General features: G+C 40.8%; 1 protein-coding gene across 1 annotated transcript; it reads right to left on the bottom strand.

Moving 5' to 3' along the window:
* Positions 1-4,715: 4,715 nt before the first annotated feature.
* On the bottom strand, positions 4,716-7,734 carry LOC120550670. The gene is made up of 2 exons (XM_039787321.1): positions 7,432-7,734; positions 4,716-5,994 (listed from the first exon to the last, which is right to left on the bottom strand). The coding sequence occupies exons 1-2, from the start codon at positions 7,616-7,618 to the stop codon at positions 5,360-5,362; spliced, it is 822 nt and encodes a 273-aa protein (XP_039643255.1). The 5' UTR covers positions 7,619-7,734; the 3' UTR covers positions 4,716-5,359.
* Positions 7,735-18,921: the final 11,187 nt, after the last annotated feature.

Raw genomic sequence — 18,921 nt, 5'->3', positions numbered from 1 at the left:
TCTTCATCAGTAAAAATAAAAACAATTAGGTCTCTTTAACAATAATTGATGCTGTTGCTAGGTTATGACCCTGTCCTTCCATTCTAATGCTTTGAATGCAACTTTAACTGTAAACAGAGGATTTCTACCATAGATATGAAAAAATTGTTGTATATATTTATAAAATTGTTTTAAATCTCTGATTTCTACACTGTAGTATTAGCCTGACGTGGTCATACTCAGATTCTAGTCAGAATATGAGTCTGAAACCGCTCCATTGGGCTGTCCATTATGGGGTGTGTTCCAACCTCTGCATTCATTGGATAGACCTACATCCAATCAGAGCAACGGAACTCAACTCAGCTGTCAACAGAACTCAACACTGTGTATCGTCTCCGTAGCAACCACTCTTTGCACAATGCATTCGTTCTAACTTCCGACTTTTAGACCTTTTTGAAGCTGGATATATCATTTGTTGCGTGTAAATATAAATGTGGATAACGTTAGTGATAGTGACATGCTCACTACAGTCGCATTTCTAGAGATGGATCGGCGAAAACACGTTTTATTTCTCTGATTCACGGCTTTGTTCTAGCGCCGCTGGGCGCTCCCTCTCTTCAGTCTCTCTCTATCTCGCTCCACCATATAACGCTCTCTCTCTTCAGTCTCTCTCTATCTCGCTCCACCATATAACGCTACCATGCTTTTCGGGTTGTTGAGGCTCCTCAGCTGAGGATTTTAAAATGAATGCCTGTCGATATCTTCTGTAACAGACGCGATGGTGGAATCTACACATCTCAACAAATTCAACCCAAGCGTTCTTTGGTGACGTGGTTGATTCTGTTACTGTTGATCATCTGTCCGACAATCTGATTGGTCCGAACAGATCCTGTTCGGGCAATAATTTCTTCTCAACGGAGCGACTCCAGACCGAACTTCCCGACCTCGAATTTTGTGGGCGGGGCTAAGTTCGGCTGGCATCCAGGCTACTGTAGTATGACCTTTCCAATGGAATTCCATTGCTAGGCAACAGCCTGGCCCCTTCCTGTGATATGATGTCATTCACATACAGTACAGGCCAAAAGTTTGGACACACCTTCTTATTCAATGCGTTTCCTTTTTATTTTCATGACTATTTACATTGTAGCTTCTCACTGAAGGCATCAAAACTATGAATGAACACATATGGAATTATGTACTTAACAAAAAAGTGTGAAATAACTGAAAACATGTCTTATATATTTAGATTCTTCAAAGTAGCCACCCTTTGCTTTTTTTATTAATAAGGGAAAAAATCCACTAATTAACCCTGAAAAAGGAATTACAGGGAGGTGTGTTCAGGTGTATTGCTACCTTAAGGCAGCGGGAAGTGATTGCGCCATTGACTCACAAAAACCTGCTCTAAAGCCAATAACGTAGCATTTCATTGTGCGCCTAGGCTCGTGCACAGCGCACGCACACTATGCTTGTTACACACACAGGGACGCGCAGCAGCACACAGACATGCAAAAGATTACAAATAAAAATATTATGGTGCAAATCCTCCATCATAACAGCAATGCTCCAAGGTCCAAACGCACCTGGCTTTTAAAGGGAATGGGAGCTGATCTCTGATTGGTTGATTGCATGTTACGCCCAAAACACACCTATGAATTAATGAAGACACTAAGTACAACCCTTTTGAACCATGTGCCTGGCGCACAGACCCTTTTTTCAGCCATTAATCTAGCAAGGACCCTTAAAGTGGCTAAAGCAGTCCACTGGGGACCGACTTCAATCATTAGATCTGAGAAAGTCTTCTAGTTACATTAATTTGCCTTAGGTGGTGCCCCCAAACCTTATAAAAGCAGGGAAAACCCTGCATTTAATCTTGTCAACATCTGAGTGAAATGGTGAAATAATGTGTGAGTTCTGATGCACACTCCCGGGACAAAAAAGCTCAGATAAATATCTTTTATTGCAGAAATATGTCATGTATAGGAACAATGATGATGTACCAGAGGTCCATGGACCATAACGAAGAAGTTAAAACAAAGGCTTCAGGCTGTTTGAGGCTTTGCAGATATTATGATATATTATTGATATTGAAAGGAAAATAAATGAAATATGTTTCGATAAATATGCATTTAATTTAGAGGGTACGTTAATTAGCAACACTTACTGGTGTTGATAGAAAACTAACTCCAGATGACATATTTCTCATAAAAACTTAGTAATGTATAAACATAGAAGATGTGCTTGGGCGTTGGAGGTTGATAGAGTTTGGATGTTTTTATCTTTTTATATTTTTCTGCATAAAAGGAAGTTTTTCCTCGCCACTGTTGCACTAGTCTATATCCATGACGTTCCACTCCCGGGATTGCTCCGGTGCCGCAGGAAATTGCTACTCTCTGCTCGGGGCTTCTCAGGTGCTGCAAGTGTCATGTGACCTTGTTATTTGTACACGCTGTGACTATACAAATCACAACATGTAAATAGGAACATGTTGGCGTTATTTTGTCACTTATTCGGAGCAGTAGGCTAGATGGAGCCGATTACCTCCAGGATCTGTGCTAAGCTAGGCTAGATGGAGCAGGTTACCTCCAGGATCTGTGCTAAGCTAGGCTAGATGGAGCAGGTTACCTCCAGGATCTGTGCTAAGCTAGGCTAGCGGTGGGGGCGTCAGACAGAGTTACAACACGCACGGAGATGAGAAGGGTATGTATGGACTTATCCAACTCTGGGGGATACGGGGAATAAGATAAAGTCCCAATAAGTCGGCGTGTTCCTTTAACATAAATTTTGCCATTTGATGCATTGTACCAGAGTTAGCCTTAGGCTACACCAACCGTCCATTCTTTTTTTACTAAACTACTAAACTTACAACCATCCCGTTATTCTTTTCCTAATCCCAACTGTCCCGTTATTCTTTCACTAAACCCAACTGTCCCGTTCTTCTTTTCCTAAACCCAACTGTCCCATTCTTGTCCTGCGTGTCATGGAAACATAAGCCCACCCACCATCTTTTCCTTAACCTGTGTCAAAAGTGACACCAATAGTCCCAACCCAGCGCGTTTAGATAAAGCGCATTTAGAGATGACACTAAAGGACACTTTTAGTGTCTATAACAACGCCAAAGGCACCTGTCAAAGCATCCGTATTTTACACGATGGGACTGAGAATGTGTTTACTAGCCAGACCCTCCTCCACAGCGCTATGGAGGAAGTTCTGGCAATGCGAGACTACTGTTGCACCAAATGCTTACTCTTGGGGGAATTGTTGGGTCTTTGTAAATTATAGAGTGTGGTCTAGATCAACTCTATCTCTATCTGTAAAGTATCCTGGGATAACTCTTTGGATACAGGTTTAACACGTCTTGATTGGAAACTGCCTTCCTTATTCATGTTCTCTACTGACGCTTAAAACTCTGTAGTCTGTAGTTTCAACTTTCAGACACACGCACAAATTATGCACGTCATTCCTCAAACCCGTACTGTGTTTGGTGAAAGTGCTTTTAAAGATTTTACAGCACACCCTCATTTTACTGCTACACAGTCACCTTAAACTAAAAACAGGATTTAGGGCTATTTCACCACACAATGTATCCTGTAAATGAAGACTGCTGATTCAGGACTCCGTTCTAAAAGAGATTGTAAATCTCAATGGGAATATTCCTGGAAAAATTAAAGTTAAATAAAATTAAAATAAATCCATGTGACTCTTTGCTGTTCCCTTCGATGGACGAGGGACTTGCTCTAATACTATCTCTCAGTGCACGGGGAACAGGTTCCTCCAACATAACGCACGGAAAGACAATGAGACGTCTGTTGCTGCAGGTGCTCGTTCCCACCTTTTGTAATAAGACAACCCAACATTTAGGTAACCAATTACAAACCATAGCTCATTGCCAACTGACTAAATGTGGTCTTTTATATAAAACAGTTCGGGAAGGTTAATCTAAAATGAGTCATCATTATCAGATGGATCAACCGTCTGACGGGTGGGGCCAGTAACGGACTGGGATCAAAAAAACGGCCTTGGCATTTGCAACACACCCGCCCTATTTTTGTCAATAACTTAGTTTGGAAATTAGTACCTCTGCCTTCCGAGTGAATATTTCCACACACCTCGCCACAGTACAATTGCGAGCCTGCGACAACAAGCTGTTCGATCACATGTACAAGGGAAAGGACTGACCTTTATGCATAGTCTTCCCATTTACAAACAACTAGGGCTGCATCTAACAATCATTTTCATAGTCGATTGATCGGTCGATTATTTCCTGGATGAATGGATTAGCTGTTTGGTATCTACAATGTCAGAAAATGGTAAAAACTAAATGTTGCTCAGTGTTTTCCCAAGATGACGTCCTCAAATGTCTTGTTTTGTCCACAACTCAAAGATATTCAGTTTACTGTCACAGAGGAGAGAAGAAAGTATTTTTTTAAACTTTTTTTCATAAAAAATGACTCAAACCAATTAATCGATTATCAAAATGTGGCGATTAATTTAATAGTTGACAACTAGATGATTAATCGATTTATCTTTGCAGCTCTAAACACAACTTTGACAAAGGGAACATTTAAAACAATTTTTTATTTTTAAACCCAGAACACAAAAGAAAGACAAAAAATGAAATACATCAAAACAATAAAAGACGATAAAAACGTTTACACATTGAATCTTTCACAACAGACTGAAAAGAACTATTTCTCTTCAGTATGGACTCTAAAGTGTGACTTCAAACTTCCCTTCCGTGTAAATTTCTTCCTACAAACATCACAACCAAACGGTTTCTCTCCTGTGTGGATTCTCATGTGTGACTTCACAGTTGCCTTCATGGTAAATTTCTTCCTACAAACAATACAACCAAACGGTTTTTCTCCTGTGTGGACTCTCATGTGTGTCTTCAAACTTCCCTTCCGTGTAAATTTCTTTCCACAAACATCACAACCAAATGGCTTCTCTCCTGTGTGGACTCTCGTGTGTCGCTTAAAATTTCCCTTCCCTATAAATTTCTTCCCACAAACATCACAACCAAACGGTTTTTTTCCTATGTGAATTCTGATGTGTGTCTTAAGATGTGGTAACTGGTTAAATCTTTTCCCACAAACATCACAACCAAACGGTTTCTCTCCTGTGTGGACTCTCATGTGTATCTTAAGAGTTGACCGATGGTTAAATTTTTTCCCACAGACATCACAACCAAATGGTTTCTGTGCTGTGTGGATTCTCATGTGTGACTTAAGATTTGACCGATGGTTAAATCTTTTCCCACAAACATCACAACCCGATAGTTTCTCTCCTGCGTTGACTCTGGTCTGTGAATCCACCTTTTGCTTCGCTCTCAAACATTTCTTACGAACCAAACATCTGGAAGACCTCTTTCCAAAATGACATGTCATGTGACTCTGAAGCCATTCCTTGTAGTAAAATCTTCTACTACACTTAAAGAAGCTAAAGGATTTTTGCCAGTGTTACATCCCTCATCACTTAAAGGGACTTCCTTAGATTTCAGAGCATTTGCAGCCGGCTCAGGTGCCCTGGTCTCCATCCAATCACTGTCTTCAGTTTCAGATCCGGAATCTGACAAAGATTTTTGCCAATCATCATAACTGAATTCAGTGTCAGAGGAGTCTGAAGCCCTTTCATCGTCAGTATCCCTTTCATCGTCAGTATTTGGTTGTGATTCAGTATCTGGTTCTGGGTTCCTGGCTGGTTCTGATCCTCCACGGTCCTCTCCATCGGTTTCTGTTTTTATCTGCGTAGCTGAGCAGCCGGCTGGAGGCTCTGCCTCTCTGTTGTCCTGCTTTGGGCTTTGATGGAGCTGTGAAGACCGATCTTCATCTTTAATCTTCACAGGAACAGGAGTGAAAGAGAAGCGGGCGATGTCGGCCTCCTCCAGCCCATTGAGCTGCTCTCCCTCCAGACCGATCCAGACTTTCTCCTGCTCCTCTTTTATGTGGAGGGGGTCTGTGTCCTCCTTGTCCAGTCCGGGGATCCACTCAGGGGGGAAATCGCCTTTAATCCAACAATCTGGAATTTGGGCAAATGCCAGAAAGGCATACAATAATACAATTATAATAATTTGTCAATAAGTTATTTTATGTATGCAGCCACAGACGTTTGAGATTAGCCCAAATGCACTGCAGAGAGCTGCATGGAAAGATTCACTCGGAGCCACAGTTACTTGTTTCCAAGCCAAGTAACTAACTAGAACTGCTAACTATAGTAACATTAGCTGCATGGCTAACGGCAGTACAAAATGTCATCTGGGCTGCCAATGTCGTTAAATTCTCCCCAATTCCTGGTCGCATTACTGCTGAAACATGTCTGATTGGGTGGTGTTTGGTTCAGAAGCCTTTATCTGTGATTTTTGATGATAGAAAGTGCTGCTTCTTTCCACTACAATCTAACGTTAGCATACTGCTAACCAGTAAGTAGCTGCATGCTAATGCGACATAGCTGTAATCTTGGCGGCCAGTGCTGGTCATTTCTCCCCAAATTCCGGTCACTTTACTTCTGGGACCAGTTGTATAGTATTTGGTTTAGAAGCCTTTATTGGTGATTTTTAATGCTACAAAGTTCTGCTATATATACTCCGTTGCAGTAGCTCCAGTAGCTTTGACAATAGGGCTGGTGTGTTGCAAATGCCAGGGCCGTTTTTTGTTTTATCCCAATCCTTCACTGATAACATCTGTGGATATTTATTTCTGAACTTTAGTTTTTATTGTAGCTTATTTAGCCATACGTATTTTATGTTGCAGATAAATATGTAGGCTAATATATATATGTATATAGTTACTTAGCAATTAAAACCGAGTCTAAAGCAGCTAGGCCTCTATCACACAACCACTGCTGCTGTTGCTAGGTTACAACCCTGTCATCCTCTCAGTAAGCTAAGCTAAGCTAAACTAAGATAGGATAAACTAGGATAAATATTATTGCATTTTCCAATGGTTCAGAGTACTATCACTAGGCTGCCTGTTCTGCCAATCTTCCCAGCCAAAAAAATTTAATAATGAATGTGATCATTTATGTCATGTTTTCTTTAGAAGAATTACATGATGTTGTTGTATCCTATCCAATAGTTCCTATATTTCTATGCAGATTTTCTATGCTGTACTCTGATAAAATGTCATAAAGGGGGAGTTCAGCTATAGAGACCCAACCCGTTTTCGTACCAGGCTGTAAACATGTTGATTTCTGCTGTAAGCTAGCATCCGATGTTAAGTGTCACAATTTTACAAAAGAAAACGCACAAAACAAACAAGGAAAAAATGCCTCACTAAAATCACATTTAGATCAAATGTTGGCTATAGGCTAGCTAGCTACCTTTTGAACTGAACTCAGTTCTCTGTCATGGTAACACCAACAAGAGTAGCCTAAATAAACATGAACACTAACCAACTTCCCAAAAAAGCCCTGTGAAGTTAATACGACTGAGAAGAATAAAATTGCCAATGTACAAACCTGATCTGTGTAGCTGAACTTTAGGGTTGAAAACATCGTCCAGTAGTTTGTGTCGTCGTTCAGATTCTTTAAAACGAGAAAGTTGCTCCTCGTAATCTGCTCTAGTTTTCAGCAGCCCAAAAATCTCCTCAGCAGCCGCATCAATTCTCTGTTTCACCACCAGTCTCAGCCCCTCCAGTTCAGACATGGAGCCAAACACAATCCAGAAACCTCTTTATCCAGAAAAATGTGCTTTAAAATGTCTTCATCAGTAAAAACTGAAATAAAAACAATTAGGTCTCTTAAACAATAATTGATGCTGTTGCTAGGTTACGACCATGTCATTCCATTCTAATGTTTTGAATGCAACTTTAAAGTGATGGTTCGGAGTAGTTTCACCCTAGGGTCCTTTGCATCATGACCTCGAGCCAAACACCCCCCCCAGAAGCTTTTTTCACCTGGGTCGAACATTGGGAGAGTTAGCGTAGAGTAGCGTTATCAGCTGAATAGTTAGGACTCATCGTACGTTGTATCTCGTAAATGACCCCACTAATAATGCCCGAATTTATACCAAACTTCTACACTAGTACAAATAGGTTATGTACTCATAAAACGATGGATTGGAAAGTTTGTCAGTACACCAGAAGTTTATGAACACTTGCCTTTTCTCTTAAGCTCTCTGTTGCTGCTGGTACCTGCAGTTAGACGAGTGCTTAGGGCTGTCTACAAATTACTACACCGAAAAGAGATACAACAAAAAAATTTATTAATTTAATGATTAAATAAGGTAATGTCTCCAAACTTACCTCAATTATTACTTGTCTCCTGCTAGTCTCCAGCACTTACTTTAAAAAAATATTTTTGTTGCATCTCTTTGTACATTCAATTTCTTCTTCGCAGCAGCAACAACAACAGCAGAGAGCAGAAGCCAGCAGGCAAGTGTTATTTACATAAACTTCTGGTGTACTTACAAACTTTCCAATCCATCGTTTTATGAGTGCATAACCTATTTGTACTAGTGTAGACATTTGGTATCATTTCGGGCATTATTAGTAGGGTCATTTACGAGATACAAACGTGGGTCCATTAGCCCCTGCGCTTAGCTATTCAGCTGATAATGCTACGCTACGCTAACTCTCCCAATGTTCGACCCAGGTGAAAAAAGCTTCTGGGGGGGTGTTTGCCTCGAGGTCATGGTGCAAAGGACCCTAGGGTGAAATTACTCTGAACCATCACTTTAACTGTAAACAGAGGATTTCTACCATAGATACGAAACAATTGTCGTATATATTTATACAATTGTTTTATAGCTCTGATTTCTACACTGTAGTATGACCTTTCAAAACGAATTCCATTGCTAGGCAACAGCCTGGCCCCTTCCTGTGATATGATGTCATTCACATACACTGTAACAGGAAGTCAACTTGGTCTACGTTTACATCGCTGCGTTTTGGTTTGAAAACGAATATCTTCTGCTACGTATCCCCCTTCTAGCCCACCCCTGCTCTCATCTTAAGGATGTTTATATTGCCAACAAATCCAAAATTTTCATTTTCAGCTTCCCTGAAAACTGAAAATGTAAATATTAAAAAAACAGTAGGGGTGCACGATTCAGAAAATGTCACGATTTGATTCAAAAACAATTCACAGTATGTAAATGTAGCTACTTTTCCCATGTGATTGCAGTAGACCTAGAATTAAAAATAAATACATGTGAATCAATTTTGAATCTGTAGAGTTTGAATTGCAATACGAATCGATTTTTTTGCACACCCCTAAAAGACATTTCACAGATATTAAATATTTCATTTTGGAAAAAGGGTCAGTAATTCCCTAAAACAGTTGGACACTGTAGTTTTTTTATCAAACAAGTGTCAACAAAAGTGTCAGAAAGAGCATTAAAAGCTTAAAAAAAGGGTTGAAATCAAACCCTATGTATTATAAACAACACGTGTTTTGTGTTAAAAAAATCTGAATGTGTAAAGTAACTAGTAACGAAAGCTGTAACAGATGAATGTAGTGGAGTAAAGAGTACAATATTTCTCTCTGAGATGTGGCGGAGTAGAAGTAGAAAGCGGCATGAAAGAAAAGACTCAAAGGGGTGATAGAATGCAAAACCGATTTTACCCTGTCATAGTTGAATAACGACAGTTATTAGGACATACATAGAAGCTCAAAATCCCATTGACACCCCTTTACTATGAAAATCTCCTATTTTGAAACTGCCGCTGAAAACGGGCCAATCAAAACAAAGCTGGAAGTTGACGTAAGCATCTCAAGACCTGTACCTTTGTCAGCCCATGGGTGTATTAAGAGAACGGTCACGCCCCAACATTTACATAGGCTACACAACTGACCTGAGATCAGGTAGTCTTCTGAATCTAGGTCACGCAGATCTCTGCTATTCCATTACAAATTCACTTCTGAAACTTTTTTATGCGAGAAATCAACTATGTAAAGCTCAAATATGGGGCGCTTTACGAAAATGGATGGCTAATTGCAAATTTTGTCCGACTGTGTGTCAGAGTTCAGCGGCCGGTGCTGCCTGTGTTGCTACAACACCGCCCTGCCTGTCCTCCGTCACAGACCCCGGCCTGCTGTGAGCTAGATTGAGCTCGGCCGGCAGCCCGGTGCTCAATACCCGCGCAAACTCACCCTTTTCTGGGTGATTGGACTACCAAACGCCGCTGCCCTGACAGAGCTCCAGGGCCTGCAATCTCTTACCGCAGGTTCCAGTTAATCTTATAACGGATATGGGTGTTGAGTTATTTAAACAAACAATTGGGGAATTAAACGCCTCTTGTCCGCGAGTCTCATTGATAGAGCCCGTGGTGAGCTGAAGTCCATCAATGAGAGCTAGCTAGCCTCCATCTAACGAGACCTCTGACATTCACAAAAATGCATTCAATTGAAATCCGAAATCGGACAAGTGTTAGCTAAGCTTAATAAGACCTTGGGGAACCTGTAATATACATAAGTAAATATACTATAGTTATGCCGAAAGTGTAGCTAGCTAGACGCAATAATTTCCCATTGTATTCAATGGGACACATAGCTAGCTAGCTGCTTCTCCTAACAAGACCCCCGGCGTTCACAAAAATGCCTTAATTTGAAATCTATTCCAGTGTCTGGAATATGAGATTCTGTCGTCTCTAATGTGTGTGTATGGGGATTCGCTCAACCAATCAGTGCACATCTCTAATGTGTGTGTATGGGGATTTGCTCAACCAATCAGCGCGCAGCTCATCTAAATATTCATGAGCATACCATATTTGGAAGAAAAGCTTTTATTACAAATAGGGCGAAAACACAGGGATGCATAAGGGCCCATTAAATATCAACCAGGCCATTTTCAGCCCAACCAATGTTACATACCCCATTAGGAGACCTTAAGGAACAGTGTGAAATAGCCTATATAATCATTCTATCACCCCTTCAAGTAAAGTACATGTACCTCAACATTTGGACAGTACTAGAGTAAATGTACTGAGTTACATTCCACCACTGCGGCACTTTAAAGTGCCCATATTACGCTCATTTTCAGGTTCATAATTGTACTTAGAGTTTGTACCTGAATAGGTTTATGTGGTTTAATTTCCATAAAAAAAGCTATATTTGTTGTACTGCACATTGCTGCAGCTCCTCTTTTCACTCTGTGTGAAGTGGCATGAAAAGAAAAGACTCAAGTACAAGTACCTCAATATTTATACATACAGTACAGTACTGGAGTAAATGTACTTAGTTACATTCCACCACTGTTGGGAAGGAACTTGTTTTGGTGGAACATGTGTACGTTCAAAAGTAGTTTTAGTTGTGCAACAGAAAACTCAGATTGGACAGATAGTCTAGCTAGCTGTCTGGATTTACCCTGCAGAGATCTGAGGAGCAGTTAACCATAGTCCTCAGAAATCCACCGGAGGTTAGAACGCCAACACAAAGACAGAGGAAGGGGTTGGACATCGGCGAAGACATGCATCTGGCGAAATTTCCTGCGGCACCGGAGCAATCCTGGAAATGAAACGTTGTCAATATAGATATAAATGAATAACCCTTGTGTTAGCTTCCCGTCAACCATGCAACTTTGTGTTTTTCTGGGATGAAATTTCAACCTTTTGGTGTTCTTTTTCTATACTTTTGGCGATTATTTTCCTTTTTTTTGGTCACTTTTTTGGCATTTTTTTTAAATTAGATTTTGTGGTTTTTTTTCTTTTTTTACTTTTTTCGGTCAGTTTTTTTAACAAGTTTTTGTCACTTTTTTCAGCGTTTAAAAAACAAACATATTTTTGTCGATTTTTCCTGCGTTTTTGTAGCTTTTTCCAACATTTGTCTCTTTTTCTTTTGTCATAGTTCTGATATAGAAAGTTTTTGTAATTGGGTCAAATTTGATCTGAGAACAACAGGAGGGTTTATCAAGTCACCACCTGTGTTGTTCTTACATTTCTTACCATGTCAGCACCATCTTATGGTGGAATAAAAAACATCCGGGGAATTTACAACAGATCAGTTTTACCAGAAGCTCTCCTTCACTCAAATAAAATAAATACCACAGTCTAAAAATACTCCATTACAAGTAAAAGTCTTGAATTCAAAATGTTACTTCAGTAAAAGTACAGATGTATCATCAGCGACATGTACTTTTAGTATCAAAAGTAAAATTACTCGTTATGCAGAATAGCTCCTTTTACAGTATCATAGAATATTATATTATTCAGATTTTATCACTAACAAGTAAGTAAGTAATGCAATTTGTCAATGTGGAGCCAATTTAAAATACTGGATAGATTACAACTGCATCGTAGTTATCACATGTTTTTTTAGGCTATGTAAAAAGTAACTAGTGTTAAATATATAATAATATATAATGTAGTGGAGTCGAAATATTAGTGATGGCCAAATGAAGCTTCGTGAACCAGTGTCTTTATTTTCTGAGCCCACTAGATGGCGCTCTCTGTTCAACAAAGGGTTGAGAATACACTGAATTGCAATGCCTTAGGCCTTTCTATTAAAACCAAGCGCCCCATCTAGTGGGCTCAGAAAATAAAGACACTGGTTCACGAAGCTTCATTTGGCCATCACTACGAAATATAAAGTGGAAGAAAATTGAAATACTCAAACAAAGTATGTCAAAATTTTACTTTCGAGTAAATGTACTGAGTCACCTCCCACCACTGACTTGTAGTCCATCAAAACAAGATTCAGATAAAGATGAGTCTGATATGAGTTTCATTTTTGTCCAAAATGCTTCCCGGTTTAATGCTTCATGGTTTAAAGGTGACCTGCAACAGGTATTTCATTACTTTGTGGTAATGTCTGAACTTCTACCGTGGACTCTGTAACATTTTTTGTGGGAAAAATGCCTTGGTTACCTTGTTTCAAGCCATTCTAGCGTGGTATAGAAAGCCTGCAGGAAGACTCGGCTCGATTTGTGCCAGTTCTCATTAATATTCAACGAGCTAAGATGCTTGACTCTGATTGGCTAACAGCTAGCCAATGAGAGCCTGGCGATCAACATCCTTTACCCAGCGCAACTGGGCGAGCTCATGAATAGTAATGAGCTCAGGCAACATGATGTCAGACTGACCAGCTTTTGTAATTGGTCTGATTTCTCTTCTTATTTCTGTTAAGTGGCTAGAGCTGACAGAGGAGGTAGCAGTTCATTTTCACATTAACAAAATAACACAAACACATATGGACCTAACATATTTCAAAAAATGCAAGTAAAAACGGTTTTTCTGCACCTTTAAAAAGCAGTGAATCCAGTTTTGTGAAGTTTAACTGGGTCTCCTAGCGGCACTTCTGTGTTCTGAAATCCAAACCTTCCGTTTGTTTTCACCACATATGTATTTAGCCCCGTGGGCATTTTAGAGTGCAAATAATCCTTTCACACTACAGGTCACTAGGTTATTATACTCCATCATAAAAGAGATTAAATGCTAGGAATTAATTTATCAATAAATGCCTTTCAAATGGAAATAAAGAGTTGTTGAGTTTTAATAGGCGGTGGGCCGAGGAGAGATTTCGTGTTTTCAGACGATCTGTGGTGATGGATAACCCAGTTTTTTATATGTAACCGCTACGCTTTTCAACAAAGCAAATAAAAATTGTTGCCACTCACATACTTTGTCTATAACTATAATATCGGTAACTTCCTCCAGGTTATTTTCCCGGCGAATGAAGCAGGCAGCTACGTCTGTGGTCCGACATTCATGACGTACTTGTTGCCTTCATCCAATAGCGTGGGTAGGAAAGCGTCGGTGTTGGTGACGCGTTTGTCAACAACTGGCTGTTACCATAGAAACGTTTAGCGTACCCGTAAAACTGTGAACTCGGTTCCAGACTTAGCTACCTCTTCAAATTAAATTTGCTGCCGCTAGGGTGCGTCTAGATTTCTAGGCTAATGAATGGGGAAACATACTTCCTGAACCAGAGCCGATAAAAAGTGGGCGGTCACTGTTGAGCTCTATATACTGGAAAGAAATGGCAAAACATGAAGTGCAATGAACAATGAAGTGCTGCATGCATATATTTGAGGGAAGTGGACCCACCATTCCCTTCACAGACATAAGTTGGGAGAAATTCATTAAATCAGTGTTTCTGTGGAAAGACCTCAAGTGTAGAGAAAGTATTATAGCAGAAGAGGCAATACAGGCATACCAGTTACAAAGCCAGGAACCTACAAACCAGTTAGTCAAACCAGCTAACACTGGCTACCACAGGGAGTGCTACAGCCATTTCACAAATATCACCAAGATAAAACGAGCACAGCGGAGAAAAGAGAAGGCAGTATTAGTTGAAGAAACTGCAAAGGAAGGTTTGTATTATTATAATATTGTATAGACAGGTGGTGCAGTATAAATAGTTTGACATACAGTGCAGTGATAGTTTTTTATTGATCCCCCAAAAAAAAATTAGTGTTGCAGCAGCAAAATATCAGACACAGCACACATACAGAATATACATTAAATAAAAGGATACAATATACATGACATAATAGAATACAAGTTGGGAATACAAGTACAGCTTTTTGACTAGTATTGATAAAGATGTGTAGATAGTAGTATACAGTTAGGAAAGTAGTATGGTTTACAGTAATATAAATTACATATAAATGTGTGTATTAGTATATTAGCAGTAGCCGTATAGATATAAACACCATGGATAAGCAATATGAACAATGTATGAACATGTACAGATATGTGCAATGTAGTAGCAGTAACATAAGAATAGTACAAATAATATAGATATATGTAGTGTATAAACAGCAATATAATAAAAACACCCTGCCAAAATGTACCCTTCCAATTATAGCAAAATGGTCCCCATGTTAAGGGAACAGGTGGAACCAATATATGGAGCATGAGGTTTCCCCTGCTGAATGTTACAAACCATTTTTCTTTAATCAGTGATGTGAGAGAAGGGTGCAGAATCTAAATCTATTGTTTTGCACTTTTTTAGTGGTAGAGGCAGAGGATGGTCAGGCAACTCCAGTGAAAACACGGGCTCTGAGGTCTTACACCAGTGACCTCTACACATCCAAGCGTGCCCCACACCTGCTTCCAGTACAATGCATTATTTGCAAACATGAGAAGTACAAGGTTCAGACACACAGCAGGAAAAGGATAAAAGAAAAACTAACACAGTGTGAAACACTCCATGCCGGGAAATTGCTTCTCGCTGCTGAAGGCAGAAGGGATGAGTCTCTCCTTCTCCATATCCAAGACAGGGACTTGGTGGCTAGTGAAGCACGGTATCACTTCACCTGCTATTGAGATTATACCCGGTACCTGACCACACACAAAATTGAGAGAAAAGAAACGAACATATATGAAAATGGATACAAGCACTTCTGCAAAACATTGAGGAGAGGCTGTTAAAACACCGTGAAGTGCTTCGACTGTCAAAGCTGAATTTGCTTTTCAAAAAAACTGTGGAAGAAACAGAGGGAGTGAACATTGCAGCTTATAAGGCAAACTCACTAAAAGCAAGACTTCACAAGTCTCATCCCTTCTTGAAATTCCAGAAGGCATCCACAACCTACCTTGTATATGTGGACAATCTGTCAGCTGATGAGATTGTGCATGAAGTTGCTGTCTCCTCTGCTTCCTGCTCATCTGAAGAAAGTGAAGGAGAAATGACAAGTCAAGGAGATATTGAAAATGCCACCATCAACACTGATGATTCTCGGGTGTTATATCATGCAGCAATGACACTTAAAGAAATCATTCAAAACACATCAAAAAGATCACCAAAGCTTTCATGGCCTCCCACAGCAGGTGACCTAACACTGGAAAATGCCCTGAGTGTAGTGCCTCACCAACTTTTTAATTTCATTGCATGGACATCAGGAATGTCATCACAACCATCAGATGAACGTGTTGATGTCACTTCAGAGGACAGCAGAAAGATAGTGTCCACTTGTCAGGACATTATTACCCTGGCAACCAGAGGACGGTGGCTCATGCCAAAACAGTGCTCACTTGCAATGGCAGTACGGCATATGACTGGCTCGGCACAGCTTATAGGGTTGTTAAATGGTCTGGGTCACTGCTCATCCAATACCCAGGTCCTTGAGCATGATACTGCCCTTGCTCACCTACAAATGGAGAGAGGAGAAACATACATCCCTGAAAAAATCAGTGCTGAAGTGCCTGTGACTCTTGTCTGGGATAATAATGACTTTGGAGAGGAGACTCTTTCAGGTAAAGGGACAACACATAACACCAATGGTATAATAATTCAGAGGGCTATAAACAGTTATAGAGCATCCTTACCAGACACATTACCCAGACAGAGAACACAAGAGCGGTCTGTTCATCCTCCTCCACTGAATCTGGCAACCTACACAAGAGGAAAGCGTTCTGGTCCACAGAACTTTGCCTTGAAAATAGATCTCCAGCAGGACCAATACAGATATGCTCACACTACCAGTAGAAGAATTGATGCTGTATTCCTTTTACTGAAAGTACCTGAGGCCCAGGGCAAAGTCCTTCCTGGATGGACAGGGTTTAATGTCATGTTGAAGGAAGAGACTGTCCTACCATCTACACACGTTGGCTACCTACCAGTGATTGACGCCAGCCCGACTGATCTCAACACTGTCCACACTATCCTGAGCCGCTCCATTGCCATTGCTGACACTTTGGAACAACGAGAAGTTGTTTTGGTTATGGATCAAGCCATATGGCCAAAGCCCAAAGAGATCCGTTGGCAAACAAATTCTTACTCCGAGAGAATTGTAGTGAGGATGGGAGAGTTCCACACAGCAATGGCATATCTGTCATGCATAGGAAAGTTGTATGGTGATGCTGGCTTTCAGGACATCTTGATTGAGTCTGACCTGGTGGCCGCAGGCTCAATCGATGGAGTGATCTCCGGCCATCACTACAACAGGAGCATACGGGCTCACAAGCTCCTGATGGAAGCACTCCAGAAACTGCGCTGGTGGGCATACTTGGACACACTCACACAAGAACAAAATGCAGCTGCTTTAAAAGTGGCAACAGATCTGCAGGAGTGTTTTCCCTGTGAAGAGTTCAAGGTCATGCTAACATCAGACACATTTCAGCAGTTACTGCAAGGTTATGAAGAATTTGTGGTGAAAAACAACTGCAACCACACATTCGCATTTTGGAGCACATACCTTGACATGATGGAAGATTTGCTTCTTTTCATCAGGGCAACAAGAGAGGGGAACTGGGCTCTCCATTTGTCCACAGTACGAAGTATGCTGCCCTGGTTTTTTGCCTGTGACAAAGTAAATTATGCCAGGTATTTGACGGCATATTGGGCTGAAATGACCAACCTGGAAGACACACACCCTTCAGCACACCAGCAGCTTCTTTCAGGGGACTTTGTGGCACAAAGACATCAAAGTCATGGTTTTGCCGGCACCGCATGTGATCAAGTCATTGAGCAAACAGCCAATCGTGACTCAAAGACAAAGGGAGGCATCAGTGGGTTCTCTCTGAACAAAGGTGCAGTTCACCGCTGGACCCTAACACAACATGAGCGGGCAGCAATCACTTTTGAATGCAAAACAATGGCAGGAAAGTGCCCGGTAGGACATCTTAACTCTGAGCTAGACAACACCAGAATGCAGAGAGATCAGGCTGATGTGATGAACATTTTGACCACTATCCAAAATATGGTTAATCCTTTTGACCCATTGCTGGATGGAGAATCTCTTTGTCACATCTCTTCTGGCCAACATGCATCAGACAATGTTGCCACAGACTTACTAGGGGCTAAACAAAGAGGTGTAAAGGCACTCACTGAATTCTGTGAAAAAAGGATCATCAATGGCGAAGCATCATTCCATGACCCTATAAAGAAAATGAAAATCAAAACATTCAAAGACACTGGCCAAAGTACAGTCACAAATTAGAGGAAAAGAAATCACCCTAACATCACATCGCAACTTGTTTGCAAGGCTAATTGTTGTGGGCAGCGTTAGGCAAATTAACATTGATGAAATGCTCACTTACAGTTTGGGTCCTTTTCCACAGTCAATTTCCAACTTTGATGGCTCTAAACCAACAAAGCTAAGCTGATGCACATCTTGCTCGATGAGATCAACCCACCTGATACAGTGAGTGACATTCCTGATGGCTCAGTTTGGATTTGGGATGCAATGGCTCTGGTGCAACAACTAATGCCACAGCCAACATTTGGGTTGTATGCTGATCATGTACTGAGGACATTGGTTCAATCAGCTAAGGCAACTAAGTCAACAGAGATTCATTTTGTGGCGACACATACAGCGACCCGAGCATCAAAAATGCTGAGCGGTAATGACGGCGTGCAGAACAGGGCTACCAAAAAATCAAAATCTATGGAGATGACCAAAAAACCCCAAAGCAGTGGAAAAAATTCCTGGCATGTGGCCAAAATAAAGAAAACTTACTGGAGTATTTCTTCCAAAATTGGAGCTCATCTGCAAAGAATATAATTGGCAATATAACCATCATTGTTGCACATGGAAGCAAGTGTCATGCAATTAAGGTGAATATGAGCTATACTGGCCTTGAGATACTGGAACTCAAAGACCTAGAGACAAGTCAAGAGGAGGCAGACACCAGAATGATGCTGCATGCAGCCCATTCAGCCAAATACAGCCATGACCTGGTAATCAAGAGCCCAGACACGGATGTCTTTGTGCTGGCTCTAGCTTTCTGTAGCCACATTGATGGCCACCTCCATTTCCATACTGCCAAGGGGAGAAACACACACATTACTGACATTACCAAGCTACATGCCCATCTTGGCGAAGACAAATGTGATGCCCTTGTGGGTCTGCATGCCTTTTCTGGATGTGACACAGTGAGCGCTCTGCATAAGGTTGGGAAAGCAAAAGCATACAAAAAACTAAGTTCAAAAACAGAATACATCGCTATGTTTAGAGAACTAGGAACAAGTTTCACCCCATCACCACAACTATGTGAGGCTCTGGAAGCTTACACGTGTGACCTATATGATCAGAAGGACTGCCAAGATGTCAATATTGCGAGGGCT

The sequence above is a fragment of the Perca fluviatilis genome, chromosome 21 (assembly GCF_010015445.1).
Source record: "Perca fluviatilis chromosome 21, GENO_Pfluv_1.0, whole genome shotgun sequence".
NCBI classification, from domain to species: Eukaryota; Metazoa; Chordata; class Actinopteri; order Perciformes; family Percidae; genus Perca; species Perca fluviatilis.
The sequence above is the reverse complement of the archived record's forward strand: the minus strand, read 5'-3'. Positions and strand labels throughout refer to the sequence as shown.

Bases quoted from the DNA above. Each gene is read 5' to 3' on its own strand.
- LOC120550670 (XM_039787321.1), bottom strand. From the start codon at position 7,618: ATGTCTGAACTGGAGGGGCTGAGACTGGTGGTGAAACAGAGAATTGAT. The intron at 5,995-7,431 runs GTTTGTACATTG...CCCAAATTCCAG, and splicing joins AGTTCAGCTACACAGATCAG to ATTGTTGGATTAAAGGCGAT.